Source organism: Choloepus didactylus, chromosome 9, assembly GCF_015220235.1.
Source record: "Choloepus didactylus isolate mChoDid1 chromosome 9, mChoDid1.pri, whole genome shotgun sequence".
NCBI classification, from domain to species: domain Eukaryota; kingdom Metazoa; phylum Chordata; class Mammalia; order Pilosa; family Megalonychidae; genus Choloepus; species Choloepus didactylus.
Window position 1 is genome coordinate 67,421,457 of NC_051315.1, and position 19,182 is coordinate 67,440,638.

The window sequence follows — 19,182 nt, forward strand, 5'->3', positions numbered from 1 at the left end:
CTTCCTTTCTTCATTCTCAGCAAACATTTACTGAGTGTTTATTATGCTCCTGGTACTTGTTATACATTGAGGGTACCCAAGAAGGAGAGGCAGATCTGTAAATCATCAACTGAAATGGATTGTAACGCACAATTTGAAAAGGCATTGCCGGGGCATTATGGGGACAGAAAGTTGTTAAAGGGAGGGTGCATCAGGAACAGAGCCCTGGGGTGATGCTTTCAGAGCAGTTGTGGAGGAAGAAGGAGAGACAGGGCATTCCAGGCAGATGAAACAGCCTACCAGGCAGCAGAGAGAAGTGAACTAGCATGACCCCATCAGAGTTCTTCAAATAGTACCTGGTGGATGGAGCAGAGATGCATGGGTGGGGCAGGGCGGGGAAGAGTGGATGCTGGGCCAGAGAAATGGGCAAGAGCCAGACTGCAAAGGCCCTTAGGGGCTAAATTAAGGAATTTAAGCATAATTCTGAAAGTTGCAGGAGGCCCAAGGATGGCTTTTAAGCAGGGGAGTGACTTATCATCTTTGTGATTAAGAAAGATTATTCTGGAGTGCTGAGTAGGGTAAATCGGAGAAGAGTTGTGCTGTTTTTTTGTAGCAATCTAGGAGAGATGCCAAGCAGTTGTAATCACTGCAGAAATGCAGAAGGGGGATCGACTTTGAGAGGTGCTAAGGAAGGTGTCTGAGTGACTCCCAGATTTCTACGGTGCCATTCATGGGGACAGAGATAAAGAAAAAGATGCAGAATTGAAGGGAAAGATTGAGATTGAGGTGACTGCAGCTAGAATGAGTGCCAGGAGAGGTGGGTTCAAAGATAGAGATTTATCTTTATGATTCAAAGATATGGATCTGGGGCTCCTCAACTGATGGGTGTAGAGTGGAGTGGAGCCGGGTCAGGCAGGGGAGAAAGGCCTTGAAGCAGACTGAGAATGAAATTCTGTGAAGGTAGAGGAAATCGTTTGTGAAGGAGACAAGGGAAGATAAAGTTGCAGGAAGGAAGGAGTGGTAAAATACATCTCAAGGCAAGAGGTTCAAAAAAGAAGGGCAATAGAGGGTCCAACCGCTTTGGGAACAGGCAGTTTCCCTGATGAGGTAGAATTAGAAGCCAGGTGGGAGAGAACTGGTTGGGGGAAGTGAAACAATGAACACAGAAACAACTTTCCAAAGAAGCTTTTCTGTGAAGGAAAGAAGAGAAATAGAATAATAGCTAGAGGGAGAAGTGGAGATTAAGGTGGGTTTTTTTTTTTTTTTTTTTTTTCCCAAGATAGGGGAGAATTGTTCAGATTAATAGGAGGCAAAGAGCCAGTAGAAAGGGGAAGGTTGATACTGAGGAGAGAGGAAGATGGATGGAACAAGGTCCCTGAGGAAGAAGCAGGGAAGGGATCCATGCAGAGGTGGAGGGATTAGCCTTAGCTAAGAGGAAGGACGGCCCTTCCACTGAGCTAGGAGTGATGAAGGAAAGGATAGAGACAGTTAAGTCTGTAGGTGACAGAGGAGGAAACGGAGGGATTTCTTGATTGACGGCCTCAATTTTCTCAGTGACATGAGTGGCAAGGTGATCTGCCGAGGGGTGTGGGGAGGTGACAGAGCAGAAGGGGGTTGAGGAAGAAAGAATGTTTGGCATATATAACTGCTAAGAGCAATGGGAGAAAGAGCTGACTAGGGACACAGAAAGATTGTTGGCGAGTACTGAGCACCCAGCTGAGGTGGGAGAACATAAATTTGGTATGTCTCAAACTCACAACTATAAAATTTTTCTTCTGAGGTTTTAAAAAAGTCTAGGTAGAGCAGCAAAAAAAACTGACTTTTTGCACCAGGGCTGAGTGTTTGCAGAGTGGTCGTCACAGAAAGTTAATAGAGTCAGGAGGGAAATTTCAGGCTATTGCAAAGAGAGGTTTGAAGCTATGGGTGATGGGGGACAGGATGCAGAGAGAACACAAAATAAAAATTCATCCGCTAGAAGAAATGCAAGAGTCCAGGACTACAAAGTCTCAATGGGGAGGTGTTTGGGGGAAAAGAGCAGTGAGTGAAAAGGAGCCTGCTGTCATAGAGTGGGCTATAGCTTCTCATATTATAGATGGGGACCTGTTCTGGGACCTTTGAAATAGGTTACAGCAACGTTTAATTCTAACTTCTTTGTTGAAGCTGCCCCTAACTTTTCCATCCCCACACTTTTTCCTCCAGCCTCTTGAACTCCCATATAATGTTGTTTACAGACAGGTAATAAAAGAACATTAAAACTGGACCCCCAACAGAAGAGTCAGGAGGTCTGGTTTCAGGTTTTATTTGCAGCACCCATCAATCCTGTGGTCTTGGCCACAGTGTGACCACCAGGCAATGGTTGTCTTCATTAGTACAACTTGTTTAGGGGCAGATTATTCTATCTGTGCACACTATACACATGGCAAATAGTTGCCTATGCATCCTCTGCATTTATGCAGTTCCTTTGTTTCTCACCTCTCTGTGGAAACAGGGACTGTACTCCCTGTGTGTAGTTTTATTTCATTGCAGTTTACACAATACCCAATTTCAAAAGAATCCTGGAAGCATTCTACTGGGGAAGCAAGAGATATTTTGCTTTTATAATATTTCCTAAGAACACCTTTATTTTAATAGTCTCAAAACCAGATTTTGAGAGTAGCAGTTCCAATAAACTTATCATACCATGAAGGCAAATATTGTGGGAGGAGAAAAATAAGTCCTTTAACTACTGAGCTTTGTTATCTGGCTGAAGTCAACAGAGACAGACCAAATCGACAAGCATGACACGAAGGGCGAATTTGCAATTAAAAGAAGAATAGGGAATTATAAAGATGGATGGGCCCCATGACACGCACGCCCAGGCCTGCTTGGCCTTGGCCTCTGATGCCAGAAATTAATGCTTTACTCTTTAGCGCTCATCACCTTTGGCTCTGAACAGAAAGGCAAACGCATTAGAATAACAACAATTAGAACACTTACTTAGCTTGGAAGGCATTGTTGGTTCCCCTGTGATCCAGGTCGTGACACAGGCAACCCACAATCACCGCTAAAATTTCCACTTCGGTCAGGATCTCTTGAAATCCAGCAGTCTGGGAAGAAGGGGAAAATGGCAACAGTCACTGCAGGGGCAGGGAGGATGGGTGATGTTAGTCTGCTGGGTAGCAACCAGCTCTGTTTCATATCCGCATCATTTAAGGAAATGATTAACCGCCACCTCCATAGGTGATAGTAAGTTGGGTGGTCAGTTGCATAGCTCGTTGTCACAGGGCCTGCACTGCCACACCATGACAACATTCAAACTATGTTTTTTTTTTTTTGCCTTTTTAGAGAAGAGGGTGTACTATACAGATGCAGTGATAGTTTGGCAAATGACCAGAGCAAAATGTGTTTTCTTATTCTGTACTTTAATGACAAGCATCGCGTTGAGTGGTAGGGGAGAAAGGGGGTGTGTGTCAATGTGGAATCGAATGCTATATCCACCAGATGCCGCCCAAAGGAAAGTAGGCGAAAGTAAATTTTTGTTTTTTTATTAAAAGAAGCAACTTAGAAGTACTCAAATTGTTTTATGATGGCATTCTAGAAGTTCTTCTGTGCATACCTTAATTCAGGATTAGCTTGGTGGACAGATAAAAATCATACAGATAACGAGGCAGTGCACATCTTGAAAACCAGAACATGGCAGAGGATTAGGCAACCCAGATTGAGGATCAAGTGAAGTAGCTGTTGCTTGGGTTCTCTTTTGTTTGTGTCGGGTAGTCTGCTTGTGAAATGCATAGGAGTGGTGTGATTTCTTTTGGAAGTAGTTTGATGTCATTCTGTTAGCAGCAGCAGCAGCGGTGCTTTGGTTCCTGCTGGTCCTTTCAGTTGTTTTTAGAAGACGAAGTGTACCTCTGAGAAAGCAGGCCTGTGCATTCTCTGGATCCATGGCCTTTATGTCTTTCCCGCTTTTACTTTGTAAGCTTCCCATTTCATTAATTATTAACATCTGTATCAGAGGGCAGGAACAGAGATGTGGTGGGATTCAAATTCCTTCACTTTTCATGTGTGTTTTTCCCCCCAAAGTGAGGATCACTAGTATCTGCAAGACTCTTTTCTTAGAGCAATAAAACCTTTCTGTTTTTGAATTCATTATGTTTTTATTGCAGAATAACTGGACAATAGGTTCCTTTGTTGACAAATTTATTTTTAAAAAACTGACTTGGGTCCGCTGCTACATTTAGCAATATATACAACTTCATTTGCTTAGCAGATGGAAATGTTCACAAATTGTCTGGGATATGAAGCTGCCCATGTCAAAGCTTGTGCCCCTTTATTCTAAAATTTGGAATTAGCTCTTGTTTTTCTAAGTTCATTTTATTTTACTTAAAGTATTACCTAAAACAGTTTAAAACCAAAAACAGTTGTCCCTCATTCTTCCCCTTTCCTGATTCCCAAAGGCAACCACTTTCCATTTTCTTTTTTACCTAATTTGATAGGGATTTGTCACCATATTTCTATACAGTATGCACATATTATTAGCATGTGGTTATTCATCAAGTGTTTATATTGTGCCTCCTATGTCCTAAGAGTTTCACAACCACTTCATTTATTTAATTCTCATTACAGCCCTGGGAGGCAGGAACTGAGCAAACTGAGTCATGGAGATGTCAAGTAACATGGTCAAGGTCTCACAGGTAGTAAGTGGCAGAGACGGGCAAACTCCCAGCATACTTGTCCCAGAGTCTGCCCCTAAACACTGATTATCTTATGGCAGGTGAGGATTTATGTTCACCCACACCTTTTCTTCATTCCCCTTTACTTCCTATGTAGCCACATTCAGTGCTTTCCTTTTCAGCATTCTATAACTATTACTCACTGCTGAGCCAACTAGTATCCAATAATTGTGTTTTTTCTTATGCAAAATCTTGCATTTCCAGGAGTAAGTCTTCTTTGAACATCTAAGTCTTCTCACACCCTATCTAACTCTGTAAAATGCCTCTCAAAACAATTTTAAACAGGCTCAAAACTGTCAGGTTCTTATTATAAACTGGGGACTCCCTCCTGCTGCCTCAATCCTGAGGTTTGGTCTGGATTCTCTGCTCCCAGCTACCATCCTGTAATGCCCCTGACCACCACCCAGGGGCTTCTTCATTCCTTTCCTTGAGTTGATCCCCGATCTTCTGCAACCCATGCCTTTCTCTTTCTTTGTTTTTTCCCTCATTTTGTGGGAGCACATCTGCCAGTATATTCATGAGAAAGGGTGTCAATTTTTTAACACTGAGGGAGTCAAATTTTTTGTTATTGTTGAGATTTTGCATGACTGAAAATGTCTTTATTCTAGCTTGCCTAACAATTCTAGGTTGAAACATTTTCACTCAGAATTTTGAAGGCCTGCTCTGTTGTTTTCCAGCTTCCAAAGTTGTTTTGAGAAGTGTATATCATGCTGATTCCTAATACTTCATATGTGACTTGAGTTTCTCTTCTTCAGAACCTTCTCTCTGTCCCTGGTGTTCTGCAATTTTACAAAGATATTCTTTGGTTTGAGACTTTCTTTTCATTCATTGTGCTTGACAAGTCTCTCCCATCTGGAGGCTCATGTTCTTCAGTACAATTATCTTGTAATCTTTCTTTGATAATTTCCTTCTTCTCCATTTTTTCCACTCTTTTTGAGTGAAACTTCAACAGGTTAGATATTAGACTTCTTGTGCTGGTTTCCTTATTTTCTTATCTTTTCTTTCCCGTAGGCTATCTTGACTTTATTCTTCTTACTTTTCCAGGGGCAGAAGGAATATTCAAAGAGATAATGACAGAAAACTTCCCAAACTTAGCAAAAGACATGAACATGCACATCCAAGAAGCCCAGAGAACACTAAACAGGATAAATTTGAAGAAAACTATGCCCTGTCCATACTGACCAAACTGTTGAATGCAAATAAAAAGGAGAGATTTCCGAAAGCTGCAAGAGAAAAGCAAAGTGTATGTACAAGGGAGTCCCAATTAGATTAAATGTTGATTTCTCAGTAGAAACCATGAAGGCAAGAAGGCAGTGGGTTGAAATATTTAAAAGTGTTGAGAGAAAACAATTGCCAACTAAGAATTTTATATCTGGTGAGACTTTCTTTCAAAAATGAGGGAGAGATTAAGACATTACCAGATAAACAAAAGTTGGCAGAGTTCCTTACCACTAGACATACTCACAAGAAATGCCAAAGGGATTTCTTCAGAGAGAAAGGAGAGGACACTAGACAGTGGTTCAAAGCAGCATAAAGAAATAAAGGTAACCATTTACCTATGATAAAGGTAACCATTTGGGTAATTATAAACATCAGTACTATTGTATGTTTTGATATGTTACTCGATTTCTTACTTCCTACAGGTGCTAAAATGCAAATACATAAAAATTAATGATAAATATATGGTTTTGGACATAGAATGCACAAAGATAAAATTTGTAACAAGTACAAAATGTTGGAGTACAAAAGGGTGTAGGAATAGGGCATGCATATGCTATTGAAGTCAAGATGGTTCCAAGTAAAATATGATTGTTATATATTTAGGACGTTAAATTTTAACTCCATGGTAACCACAAGGAAAATATATGAAAAATATATCCAGAAAGAAATGATAAGACACTCAATATGGTACAATATAAAATATCAATTTTTTAATGCAAGTAGGCATTAAGAGAAGCACTGAGGAACAAAAAAATGTATAAGACCTGCAAAGACTAAATAGCAAAATGGCAGAAGAAAGTCCTGCATTATGAGTAGTTACCTTAAGTGTAAAGGGATTAAACTCTCCAGTCAAAAGACAGAGAATGGCAGAATGGATAAAAAAGCATGACCCAATTATATGCTGTTTACAAGAGATTCACCCTAAATTCGAAGACATAAGTCAGTTGAAAGTGAAAGGATGCAAAAAATATATACCATGCAATTAATAACCAAAAGAGAGCTGGAGTAGGTATACTAACAGACTTTAAGTCAAAAACAGTTATGAAGGAAAAAAATGGTGATTATATACTGATAAAGGGGTCAATACAACAAGAAGTAACAATTATAAATATATTTGCACCTAACAGCAAAGTCCCAAACTATATGAAGCAAATACTGATGAATTGAAGGAAGAAATAGATGGTTTTACATTAATAGTAGGAGACTTTAATACACCACTTTCAAGAATGGATAGAACATCTAGACAAAACATAAATAAGGAAATAGAAGATTTGAACAATACTCTAAACCTAGGAGACTTAACAGACATATATGTAGAACACCTCATCCAACAAGAGAATACACATTCTTCTTGATGCCCATGGATCATTCTCTAGGATAGACCATATGTTAGGTCACAAAACAAGTCTCAATAAATTAAAAAAATATTGAAATCATACAATGTATCTTCTCCTACCACAATGGAATGAAGCTAGAAATCAGTAAAAAGGGAGAAATGGAAAATTCTTAAATATCTGGAAATTAAACAACATGCTCTTAAACAACCAATGGGTTAAAGAGGAAATCAAAAGGGAAATTAGGAAATATCTTGAGGTGACTGAAAATGTATAAAAAATTATGGGATGTAGCAAAGGCAGTACTGAGAGAGAAATTTAAAGCTCTAAATGCTTACATTAAAAAGAAGAAAGCTTTCAAATCAGAGACCTAACCTCAAAACTGAAAGAACTAGAAAAAGAAGAGCAAACTATACCCAAAGCAATCAGAGGGAAGAAAATAGAAAGATTAGAGAGGCAACAAATGAAATATAGAATAAAAGAACAATAAAGAGAATCCACAAAAACAAAAATTGGTTCTTTTAAAATATCAATAAAATTGACAAGCTTTTAGCTAGACTGATAAAGAAAAAAAAAAAGAGAGAGAGAGAGAAGGCACAAATGACTAAAATCAGGAATGAAAAGGGGGACATTACTATTGACCTCACTGAAATAAAAAGGACTATATGAGGATACTATGAACAACACTATGCCAACAAATTAGATAACCTAGATGAAATGGACAAATTCCTAGAAACAAACTGTCTACACTGACTCAAGAAGAAATAGAGAATCTCAACGAATCAATAACTAGAAAAGAGATGAATCAATACTCAAAAACTTCCCGATAAAGGAAAATATAGGAGCAGATGGCTTCACAGGGGAATTTTACCAAACATACCAAGAAGTAAAACCAATTCTGCTCAAACTCTTCCAAAAACTTGAAGAGGAGGGAATACTCCCTACCTCATTCAATGAGGACAACATCCACTCTCATACCAAAGCTGGATAAAGATACCACAAGTAAAGAAAATACAGGCAAATATCTCTCATATATATAGATGCAAAAATCCTTGAGAAAATACTAGCAAACTGAGTCCAACATCACATTAAAATTGTACCCCATGATCAAGTGGGATTTATCCCAGGAGTACAAGGGTGGTTCAACATAAGAAAATCAATTAATATAATACACCACATTAATAGAACAAAGGAGAAAAGCACATGGTCATCTCAACACAGAAAATGGATTTGACAAAACCCAGCACCCCTTCTTGATAAAAATACTAAGATAACTAAGAATAGAGGGAGAATTCCTCAATATGATAAAGGGCATATATGAAAAACTCATAGCTAACGTCATACTTATTAGTGAAACACTGAAAGCTTTTCCCCTAAGATCAGTAACAAGATAAGGTTGCACATGGTCACCCCTGTTATTTGACATTGTATTGGAAGTTCTAGCTAGAGCAATTAGGCAAGAAAAAGAATTAAAAAGCAATCCAAATTGGAAAGGAAGAAGGAAAATTTTCCCTTTTTGCAGATTACATGATCCTATGTACAGAAAATCCTGAAAAATCCACAATGAAGCTTCTAGAGCTAATAAATGAATACAGCAAAGTGGCAGGTACAAGATTAACATCCAAAAGTCAGTAGTGTTTCTATACATTAGTTATAACAATAGTAAGAAGAAATCAAGAAAAAAATTCCATTTACAATAGCAACTAAAAGAATCAAATATTTAGGAATAAATCTAACCAAGGATGTAAAGGACTTGTACATATTGCTAAAAGAAATCAAAGAAGATCTAAGTAAATGGAACAACATTCATGGATTAGAAGGCTAAATAGTACTAAGATGTCAATTCTACCCAAAGTGATATACAGATTCTATGAAATCCCAATCAAAATTTCAACAGCTTTCTTTGCAGAAATGGAAAAGCCAATCATCAAATTTATATGGAATGGTAAGGGGCCCCGAATAGCCAAAGCCATCTTGAGAAAGAAGAACAAAGTTGGAGGACTCACACTTCCTGATCTTACAACATATTACAAAACCACAGTAATCAAAACAGCATACTACTGGCACAAGGACAGACATATAGACCAATGAAATCAAACTGAGAGTTCAGAAACCAACCCTCACATTTATGGTCAACGAATTTTTGACAAGGGGGCAAAGAGCTCTCAATTGGGAAAGAACAGACTCTTCAACAAATGGTGCTGGGAAAACAGGATCTTCATATGCAATAGAATGAATGTGGATCTCTACCTCACACTATGTACAAAAATTGTCTCAAAATGGATCAAAGACCTAAATGTAAGAGCCAGAAAATAAAACTCCTAGAAGAAAACAGGGAAGCATCTTCAGGACATTGTGTTAGGCAATGGTTTCTTAGACTTTACACGCAAAGCACAAGCAACAAAAGAAAAAATATATTAATGAGACTGCATCAAAATTAAAAATTTGTGCATTAAAGGGCTTTACCATGAAAATAAATCCTACACAACGGGAGAAGCTATTTGAAACCACATATCTGATAAGGGTTTAATATCTAGAATATATAAAGAAATCCTTCAACTCAACAACAAAAAGACAAACAACCCAATTTAAAAAGGCAAAAATCTTGAAAAGGTATTTCTCCGAAGAAGATATTCAAATAACCAAAAAGCACATGAAAAGATGTTCAATATCATTAGCTGTTAGGGAAATGCAAATCAAAACAACGATAGGATGATGGAAAATTAGTATACAGCTCCTGAGTTGTATGTATGTATGTATGTATGTATGTATCTATCTATCTATCATCTTTTTATTATTTATGATGATATCCTAATAGACTGATAGACAAGATGTTCCAGGCTAACTGAGCTTTTTGTCCCCAGATCTGGATTTAGCTGTTTCTCCAAGGAGTTCTGGTTCCTTTAGATGGAAATGGTATTTCGAGACATAATCTGAACACTAAGGGTGTCATTGCTATTGAGTTACGTTTTATTTGTACGCCTTTTCAGAGGATAATGTTAGGAAATTTTACTTTTAAATAAACTACTTCATGAGTTCATAACAATATTTCCAATTCAAATAGAAGACTACAAAGGTTTTTTTGTTTTTTTGTTTTTTTTTTTTTTAACTTGGTCAGTCTTATATTTTTAGCTCTTTTCTCCCATGCCCAAATCCTGGTTCTCAATGACACCAGCATAATTTTTCATTTCTCAGTGGATGAGTACGAAGAGCAGATTTCAACTTAAAAATTGATGCTTATTTATATTAAGGTTACAAATGGGAAGAATTAGTGTCTGGTGATAGACATTAGAATAATGGTTCTTTGAGGAATTGATTGTACATTTGTAAAATACTCCCCTAGGCACTTAAGAATTATTCATTTTATTCTTCAGGTGCATTATACTTCAATAGAACAGTTAAAGAAGAAATTAATAAGATATCTAAAAATGATGACTAAAAAAATTCATAGAGTCAGAATCTAGACTATAGATTACCAGGGGACAGGGTGGAGATAGAGAATAAGGAGTTAAGTTTAAAATGTATGGAGTTTCAATTGGGGACAACGGAAAAGTTTTGCTAATGGATGATGGTGCTGGAAGCACAACATTGCAAACATAATTAACAGCATTGAATTATACATTTGAATGTAGTTAAAAGGGGGAAGTTTTAAGTTGTATATATTGCATTAGAATAATTTTTTTAAAAAAATCCATGGAACTGCATGGCACAAATAGTGAACCCTAAGTTAAACCATGGACTATAGTTAATGTTACCATCATAAAAATGTGCTTTCATCAGTTGTAACAAATGTACCACACTGATGCAAAATGTTAATAATAGGGTGGTTTATGGGAACCCTGGTATTTTATGCATGATTTATCTGTAAACCCACAAATTCTCTAATTAAAAGAAAAAAAGAAGGAAGTATAGCTCCCTGTGCACCAGTGGGTGTGGGTGGTGCCTGTAGATGGCTGAGCCCTTCAACACAGTGGTCAGGTGGCCCACTGGTCTTTTGCTGGAGATTCCTAAATGTTAGCATCTAAAATCATTTTCTCTGGTCTGTCTTATCTGTTGCCTGGAGATGACGTAATAATGAATGCTGTCATTCTGAGAAAGTTGTAGATTCCCACCTTTGAGCACAAACACTTTTAACTTAATCCTCTTATTTTAAGTTCATACCTCCATTCTAACTTTTTATTTTGCTCATGCCCCCAAGTCTGGGTTTCCGTATCTCCAGAAAATGCTCTGTTTTCCTGCATAGGTAGGGGAAGAGAACATGGCACTCGCTCTTTTTTTCATTACCCTTCATCCTACCTCACCCCCATTTTGTGGTATCTGATGTCTCCAGCTTCTAAGCCTTGATAGGTTCTGGGGCACTGTTTCTCATGAGTACCCCTTGCTCTATGTGTATCCTGTTACCTCTGAAGGCATTTGGGTTGGACTTCCCTCTTCTCTGCCAAGTATAAAACATTCCTCCTCCATTTTCTGCCTTCATATATTATGGTTCCATGAAAGGTGGAATTTATTTTCATTTCTTGTTCTCCTTGTTATTTGGGGGTGATTGTGAATGAGAATGGGGTATAAATGTCTTTATCTGCTATCTGGAAACTGTTAGTCAGTTTCGTTGGGTTGGATCTTGCTTATACTAAGCATGTTCTAAAAGTCTATCAAAGGTGAAATAATTGTGTGTGATACTGTGGAAATAAGTGTTGTAAACAACAATGAAACTGCACGGAGATTTAGAGAGATTTTGCCTGTGAAAGTGCTATTGACTGGAGCTAGCTGCTGAATGAGAACAGCAAGAACAGGGATGGGTAATGCTAAAATAAGGCACTTCAATCAGAAGTGCAATTAGCACTTAATAATAATCTAATAGATTCAAGATTAAAATTTCAAATCATTTTTAACCCATCGGTTAAGCTATCAGAACACATTTTGCTATAATGTTCTACATAGCCACCTTCTTCTTACCTACCCCCTCCCGCCCAGAAATCTAGCATCTGGCCCTTAAACTCTTGACATCACGGATACTGCTGGGAATTTAATGAAAGCCAAGGATCCTCTTCTCAGAAATTTTTCTATAATATTATGGTGTTCAAAGATGCTGGAGCCTATGTTTGGATCTTCAGAGTAAAGGGGTCCCTGAAGTAGAGCACACATAAAGTCACACAAAACATATTTACCTCCCTTGACTGTGATACCTGAGTTACTGAAGCAGCACCTATCTCTTGACTGTGATTTACAGCTGCCTGGTAAATGGTTTCTGAAAATTGTCAGGCTTGAGAAGTGCCCACCTGTAACTAAATGTCCATTTGCCCCTCTCCACCTCATCCATCTTCCTTCTACTCCTATTCATTCACACTCACATTTATACCCACATGGAGTAGAAAAATCTGTCTGCTTGCTGAAGACAATATACTTTCAAAAGAGAATAGAGAGGCAGCAGGACATGTATTTTAATGTATTTATTCCATTCTTTATTTTTAACTGATTTTCAAATGAAATTGTCTTTTTTACTCTCGATCCAATAATCATCAGTTTTGTTAACTTTTATTCTACTCTACCTTCTCACCTGTATTACTTCATGGTCCATATAAAAAACGTAAAGTAGTGAATACAATATATCTAAACAAAGAGATGGTGAAGACATCTAGACCTGACTCCCACCTTGCCCTTTCCACAGATAACTTGTGACTGCCCTCTGAGCAGGTGCACCCCTAGCCACTGCAGCATATAATAAATGGAACTCCAAAAGACCAAAGCCAGTTAAGATTGATTCAAAGGGTCCCCTAGACTACCCAGTAATTTCCTGTCATTACCCAACATAAAAGTTAAACCAGCTAGGATGTACCTCATTTCAAAGCTGGTCTTGTGTAATTCTAGTGAGCAGAAAAATGCCATGGCCACAGAAAAATGACTTTTGTTTTGTGGCTCTGTTGATGCTAAAAAGGTATAAAAACAATTAGCCATAAAAGTAAAACTAGATGGTGTTACAGAAGATTCATTCATTAAACACCTATTGTGTATCAAGCTATCTGAGAAGAGAGGCTTGGGATAATTCTAACAATAGTTAGTATGTTCATAGCACTTAGTTATGCCAGGCACTATTCTAAGTACTTCAAATGCATCAGCTCACAAGAACCCTCTAAGATAAATAGTGTTCTTATCTTCCCTGTTTTATAGATGGACATACTGAGGCACCAGATTACATAGACAGAATGTAATAGAAATGCATTTGAGACCAGACAACCTGGTTCCTGAACTGTGTTGTTATTCACTGTGCTATATAGTTTCAACAATCAGGGTATATGGTTGGCAGCTATTAAACATCTGTGATAATAGAAAAGGCTTTGAAATTCAATTGATGTGTGCTTTGTTCTATGGAGAGCATTTTTCTTGAACAGTAAAAGGTTGATATTGCACGGCCACTGGACATTTTGAGTCTAAACATGGCTCTGGCCATCAAGATGTAGCAAATAAGAAACAGTGCTTTACAATTAAGGTTTAGCCAGAAAAGAAAGATACAATAGTATATATGTAGTATCCCAACTTTAGAAAATACATGAATATATACATAGCAAAAAGACTGGAAGGATGTACATAAAAAGGTTACCAGTAGTGGGATTACAGGTGATTAAAATTTTGTGCGTGTTCCATTTTCTATAGAGAGCATTAGTATATAATATATGTGTATATATGTGTGTATAAATTCTTTTTTTTATTTTAAGAATGAACCCACACTTCATCAAACTGTTCTAGCTTGGAATACAATATTGACATCCTGAAAAGTGTCCATTCGTTTTCTGATTCATTCAACAAATATTTATTTATCAAGCATTTACTGTGTTCTAGGCGCTAGGGACAGCACAATGAAGAGGACAGGCGTGATCCTGGTCTTTGCTGCACGTGTAGTACAGTCACACCTTGTACCAGCCAGAACAGCACAAACCAGCGCCCTTTTCTGGTTAGAAACCGAGACAACATTGGTTGCGCTTTGTGAAAGAAAGTCACAGTAAAAGGGCTTGATGCTGCTCCTTGGTTTCTTAAGAAAGCCCATTGGGGACTGCATGCCCCTTATTTTGTATGCAGCTGTGGTACAGGAATCCAAGGTACTGAATGACAAGAGATTCCTGATAAGTTCATGCTGTTGATTCTGAGATCTGGCAGATGGCAAACCAAGAGGGAGTGAAACCAGTGAGGTACTGGAAATTCCCAATGGCCACAGAAATCCCAAACCTCAGTTGTATGGCTCAGAATTCTCTGCCGTGGATTCTGAGAACTGGCATTGCAGCCGAGCCCTCTGGATTGGCTAAGGTTGAGGAAGAGCATGACGGTTTTTGTAGAGTCTTCTTCACCTCATCTTTCTCCCTCTTCTGCACAAAAAGAACAAAGGGTACTGCTCACACTATTCCAAGGTATTTTGAAAGACATGGTATGATGGTTAATTTCATGTGTCAACTTGCTTAGGTTATGGTGTCCAGTTGTTTGGTCAAGCAAGCACTGGCCTAATTGTAACTGTGAGAGTATTTCATAGACGGACTTAAATTATTGGTCTCTTGATTGCATCTATGGCTGGTCACCTCTACAATCAACAAAGGAGTTTGCCTTCAGCAGTTAGAGGAGATTCCTTATCCCATGGGTTGGAAGGCCTTACAGGGAGAACTGAGGATTTCAGCAGTCAGAAAGAATAATTTCTATCACTACTTCAGTCAGTTAGCTTCTTCTTGGGAATTCATTGTCACCTTTGGAGTTTCCAACTTGCAGCCTTCTCTATGGAATTTGGACTTGCCACTCCCCACACTTCTGTAAGGCAATTCCTATATACTGCTGGTTCTGTTTCTCTGGAGAACCCTGACTAATACACATGGTTTCTCAATGAACTGCCTCTTCTAGAAAAATCTGCACATCACATCCCTAATCTGTGTCATGCCTCAATTGATAAATAGATGGCTTGAATTTGGAGGTCTTACATTCTTCGGTTCTGTCTGGCAAGGCCAAAGAGCTTATAACTGAAAGGCAGTATTTATAGAAGCATTTAATTTCTGGCATTTCTTAATTTCGGAATCTATCTGTGAAACTTAGCTCTCTTAAAAGGGACTGATGGTTCTATGAGAAGGATACCTTCAATCACCCCTCAATTCATCACACATCTCAGCCAAGGTGGCAAGAGAATTGTTACAGCACATGTTTGGGCTCCACATGCACAGATGCTTCCATTTGGGTCTATATCTTGTTTGCTTCAAGATGGAATGGCAGCCTCTCAACATATAAATCCCAAGGGTAGGTTGATGGGTATGAAACTATTCAATATGTTTCAAAGCAATTATTTTAAGTAGAGGATTTCTCAGGCCTTAGGGTGGAAGCAAATTTCAGTTGCTTACCAGGAGGGCTTACGAGTAGATTTATACTATTTACTGCCATCCTACCTTATTTTTTTAAAAGGCTCCTGTTTTTGCCAACAAGATATAATATGTGATGAAAGCATAGGGGGGAGAGGAACAGGTATTCAACAATAATCCTCTATTGGAGAAAAAAACCTAAATTTGATGTTCATATGTCCTCGGCATTCACAGTAACTTTTATCTGCCAATATTTGGATCTGTTGAACTGACAAAGGGGCACTTCAGCCCCATTTTGAGGTCCGGAGAACCTAACCTTTCCAGCTGTTAGGGGATCACCATCCTGCACTGACATGTTTACATGTCTCACTCACCAGAGCACACAATACAACACAGACCACCTGTGGTTTGTTTAAATGTCCAAGGGAGTGTGACAGTTTTGATTGAATTTGCTTCTCTTTCTTCTCAAGATGAATGTAATCAAATATTGATTTGGCATTAATTAAATACTGATTTCAGTCTAAATAGTCTTCTCCTTAGTAATTTCAGAATTGGAAAGATCTTACAGTTTACACTTAAATCATATTCTTTTACAACCAGGAGTTTCTAAAGGCACTTATTGAATCGGAAAATGTAAGTCATGTTTTGGACATATGTTGACTCTCAATTTAAAAAAATATTGTAAATGATTGAACATGCGAGTCTACGAAAGGCTAGGCAACAAAACTTAATGGTCTGCCTGGTACAATTGTATGTGTGTTAGTAAATGTCTGATGCATGCATTTAAAATTTTTGGATTGATTGTATGTGATTTTTTTCTATTTATTTTTAATCACCACAAGGCCATTTTAAACCTATTTGCCACCATAATTTGTAAATAATGCTTTATTTTGGAAAGTTAAAACAAAAAGTATAGAGAATACTATAGAAAAACCCCACATATATTCATCGTCTAGCTTCAACAGGAATCCACATTTTGCCAGTTATATTTCATCTATTTCCTCTCAGGCACTGTTTTGTAGAGTATTTCAAAGCAAACTTCTGGGATCCATCAACAGTCTTTATTCATTTTCCAGAAGTCCTGATGTGATCAAACAAAAGCCAGTCTTTACATTTCTACCCTCATGTTTTGATAAAATGTTCAAAAAAGATATTCAAATGGCATCAGAAAAATTTCAGCTTAAATTCCTTAATAAGACTTAAGAAATTTGAGGTTTATGCTTCAATTTAGAGAATGCAATAAACATAGCTATATGGATGTAGCATACATACTACATGTTAAAAAAGAAAAAAAAATTTCTGGGCTGGGCATGGATGGATAGTTGAGTACACTTGAATATCAGATTCTTAAGGACTTAGCTTTTCAACACTAAGAATGTATGTGCTTTTTGTTGTTTTTTTGAGGATGGGGACAGCATATTTTGTTTGTGTTTATAAACTTGGTTAATATTCTATTCCAGATAAATTACTAGCAAACTGAATATAACATGTGGTTTGTGAGCCCAGAAAATGAAGCAGATCACTTGGTGAACATTCATTGCGCAGAAAGACGGATCTCCTCTCAAAGTACCACCCAAGGCTACGTAGAAGAATTCCAAGAATACGAAGCCCCTTCAAAGCTAACCCCAAATTTTATTAGTCATCACTGAGCCAGAATGAAACATGAGGTCCATATTTTTTTTTTTTTTTTTTTTTTTTTTTTTTTTTTTTTTTTAAATTTAAAGCTCCCAACTTGACCCACTTAGGAGTCAGGTTTCAGTCCCAGGAAAGTGCCACTCACTACTAAGTCACAGACCGTGCAAAATGGAGGCTGTGGTAAATGGCTGTGGCTCTTCTGCTGGGTCTCCCTGACCTGAAGGATTCGGCTGGTGTCATAAAACACAAAGCGACAGATTAAGCAGTTTAACAACACCGTAAAAATCTCAAGAATAAATTCACTTTAATCAAAATTCCTATATCGTAACTGGGCAGCCACAGCTCTGAAACCACATACGTTTCCTTACAAGCCCGTGCCCATGAGCGAGAGCTCTTACTTTCCTCCTAATGCTGGACATGATTATGTTAACACTTTTACAATTTACATGTCCTAAGAAAAATACCCAGCTATGGCTGATGGTGCAGGAGAATTTATTTTCACTAGAAAGGGAATGACCCATAACTCACCAGTGGCAGAGCTTAAAGTGAGTTATGGAGGTTACTCTCCTATGTGAGGAAATGGATTGGATTATCCCTCTGCCCAATTGTATGTTTGGTTATTAATACACCAGGTTCTTAATTATGTGTGGCTTTGACTTTGTTCTTTTATAAAATAAACGTGGATAAAGGGAATGTCAGCTAGAAGCATGGAGTGCTAATTGGGGCTCTCAGACTTAGCCAAGGAGAATAAAAACAGAAACCTTAAGTGATTAAAAGGCAGGAGTCTTAAATGCAATTTAAACATAGTATTCAAATTGATTAGCTCCAAAGTTAATTTATAGTGCCTGGTGCTGAAATTCTGCAAAGACATTTAAAAAATCACTCCTTTCCTAAATTAAAAAAATTGCCACCTTTTAAGTTACATGGGAAACTGTGATATACCTACATGAAGATTAAAGAATTGGTCTTCCTAACATGCAGATTTTATCGTATTATTATGATAATGCTGCCATTTATTTTGAAGTAAATATAAATAGATCACTTATACTAATAATAAAATGCAGTATTTTTTATTTTAACATCAATTTAAATGTAAAAATGATGTTTGATGATTATAAATTCGATTATTTTTATACTTTATTATTATAGTCAGTTTGTTACAAAACAAAATATCTAGATTTCTTTGTACTTCCAAAGTTACAGTCTACAAAGGAATTAGATTTCTGGTTGTTGAATAAAAATATTTTATTTAAAACCCGATCGGTTCTGTCCTTGGGGGAAAAAAAGTTCTAGTTTCGCTTCTAAGATCTTCTTCCTGAAGAAGCGCATTATCCTTAAGCCGGTGAATAGAGTGGATTTTTGTTCCCTAAACATCCCTTCTGCTTTCTGGTTTGAATTATCAATAAAATGGCTTAACTTATCTCTGAAAATAACCTTGCTGACAACACAAATATGGAATTAAACATGCTACACCCACATTTAAGATTTAAGAAGCCCCCCAGTAAATGTCAGGGGGTGTCAATGTGTTTGCTGTGATACGTGGATATTATTAGTGTTTAACTGCAATTCCCCACCAGAGCCACGCTGCCAGCTCTACCATAAATTTTAATGTGTATATGTGCTCTTCTCTTTTCATATTCAGTGAGTTCTGCAAGATCATAAGATTCTATATGAACCTTAGGTGAACTTCAGTGTGATATGAAGAAAGAATAAGATTTCTAGCAGTGACAGTTGTCATCATTTTATAGTTGTTTTTTTTTCTTTAAACTGGACACTAAGCAACATGGTTCCTGAATAACATTACCCTAAACTAAATTCATTCATTCAATTAATCTTTATTGAGACCCTACAGGATGCAGGGCATGGCCTGAAGTGCTAATGAGTACATTTATGGGATAGTAAAGAATACTGACTCTTAAGGAAATCCACCCCCCCATCCCCACCCCACATCCCCACCCTGGAAAATCTGTCAGAGCTCATACA

General features: G+C 37.6%; 1 protein-coding gene across 1 annotated transcript in view; it reads right to left on the minus strand.

Moving 5' to 3' along the window:
• Positions 1–19,182, minus strand: part of PDE11A (phosphodiesterase 11A) — a 457,660-nt gene that overhangs the window by 82,082 nt on the left and 356,396 nt on the right. Inside the window, exon 13 of the mRNA XM_037848985.1 lies at positions 2,956–3,065. Within this exon, the coding sequence (XP_037704913.1) occupies positions 2,956–3,065 (110 nt within the window). The remainder of the gene's footprint in view (positions 1–2,955; positions 3,066–19,182) is intronic.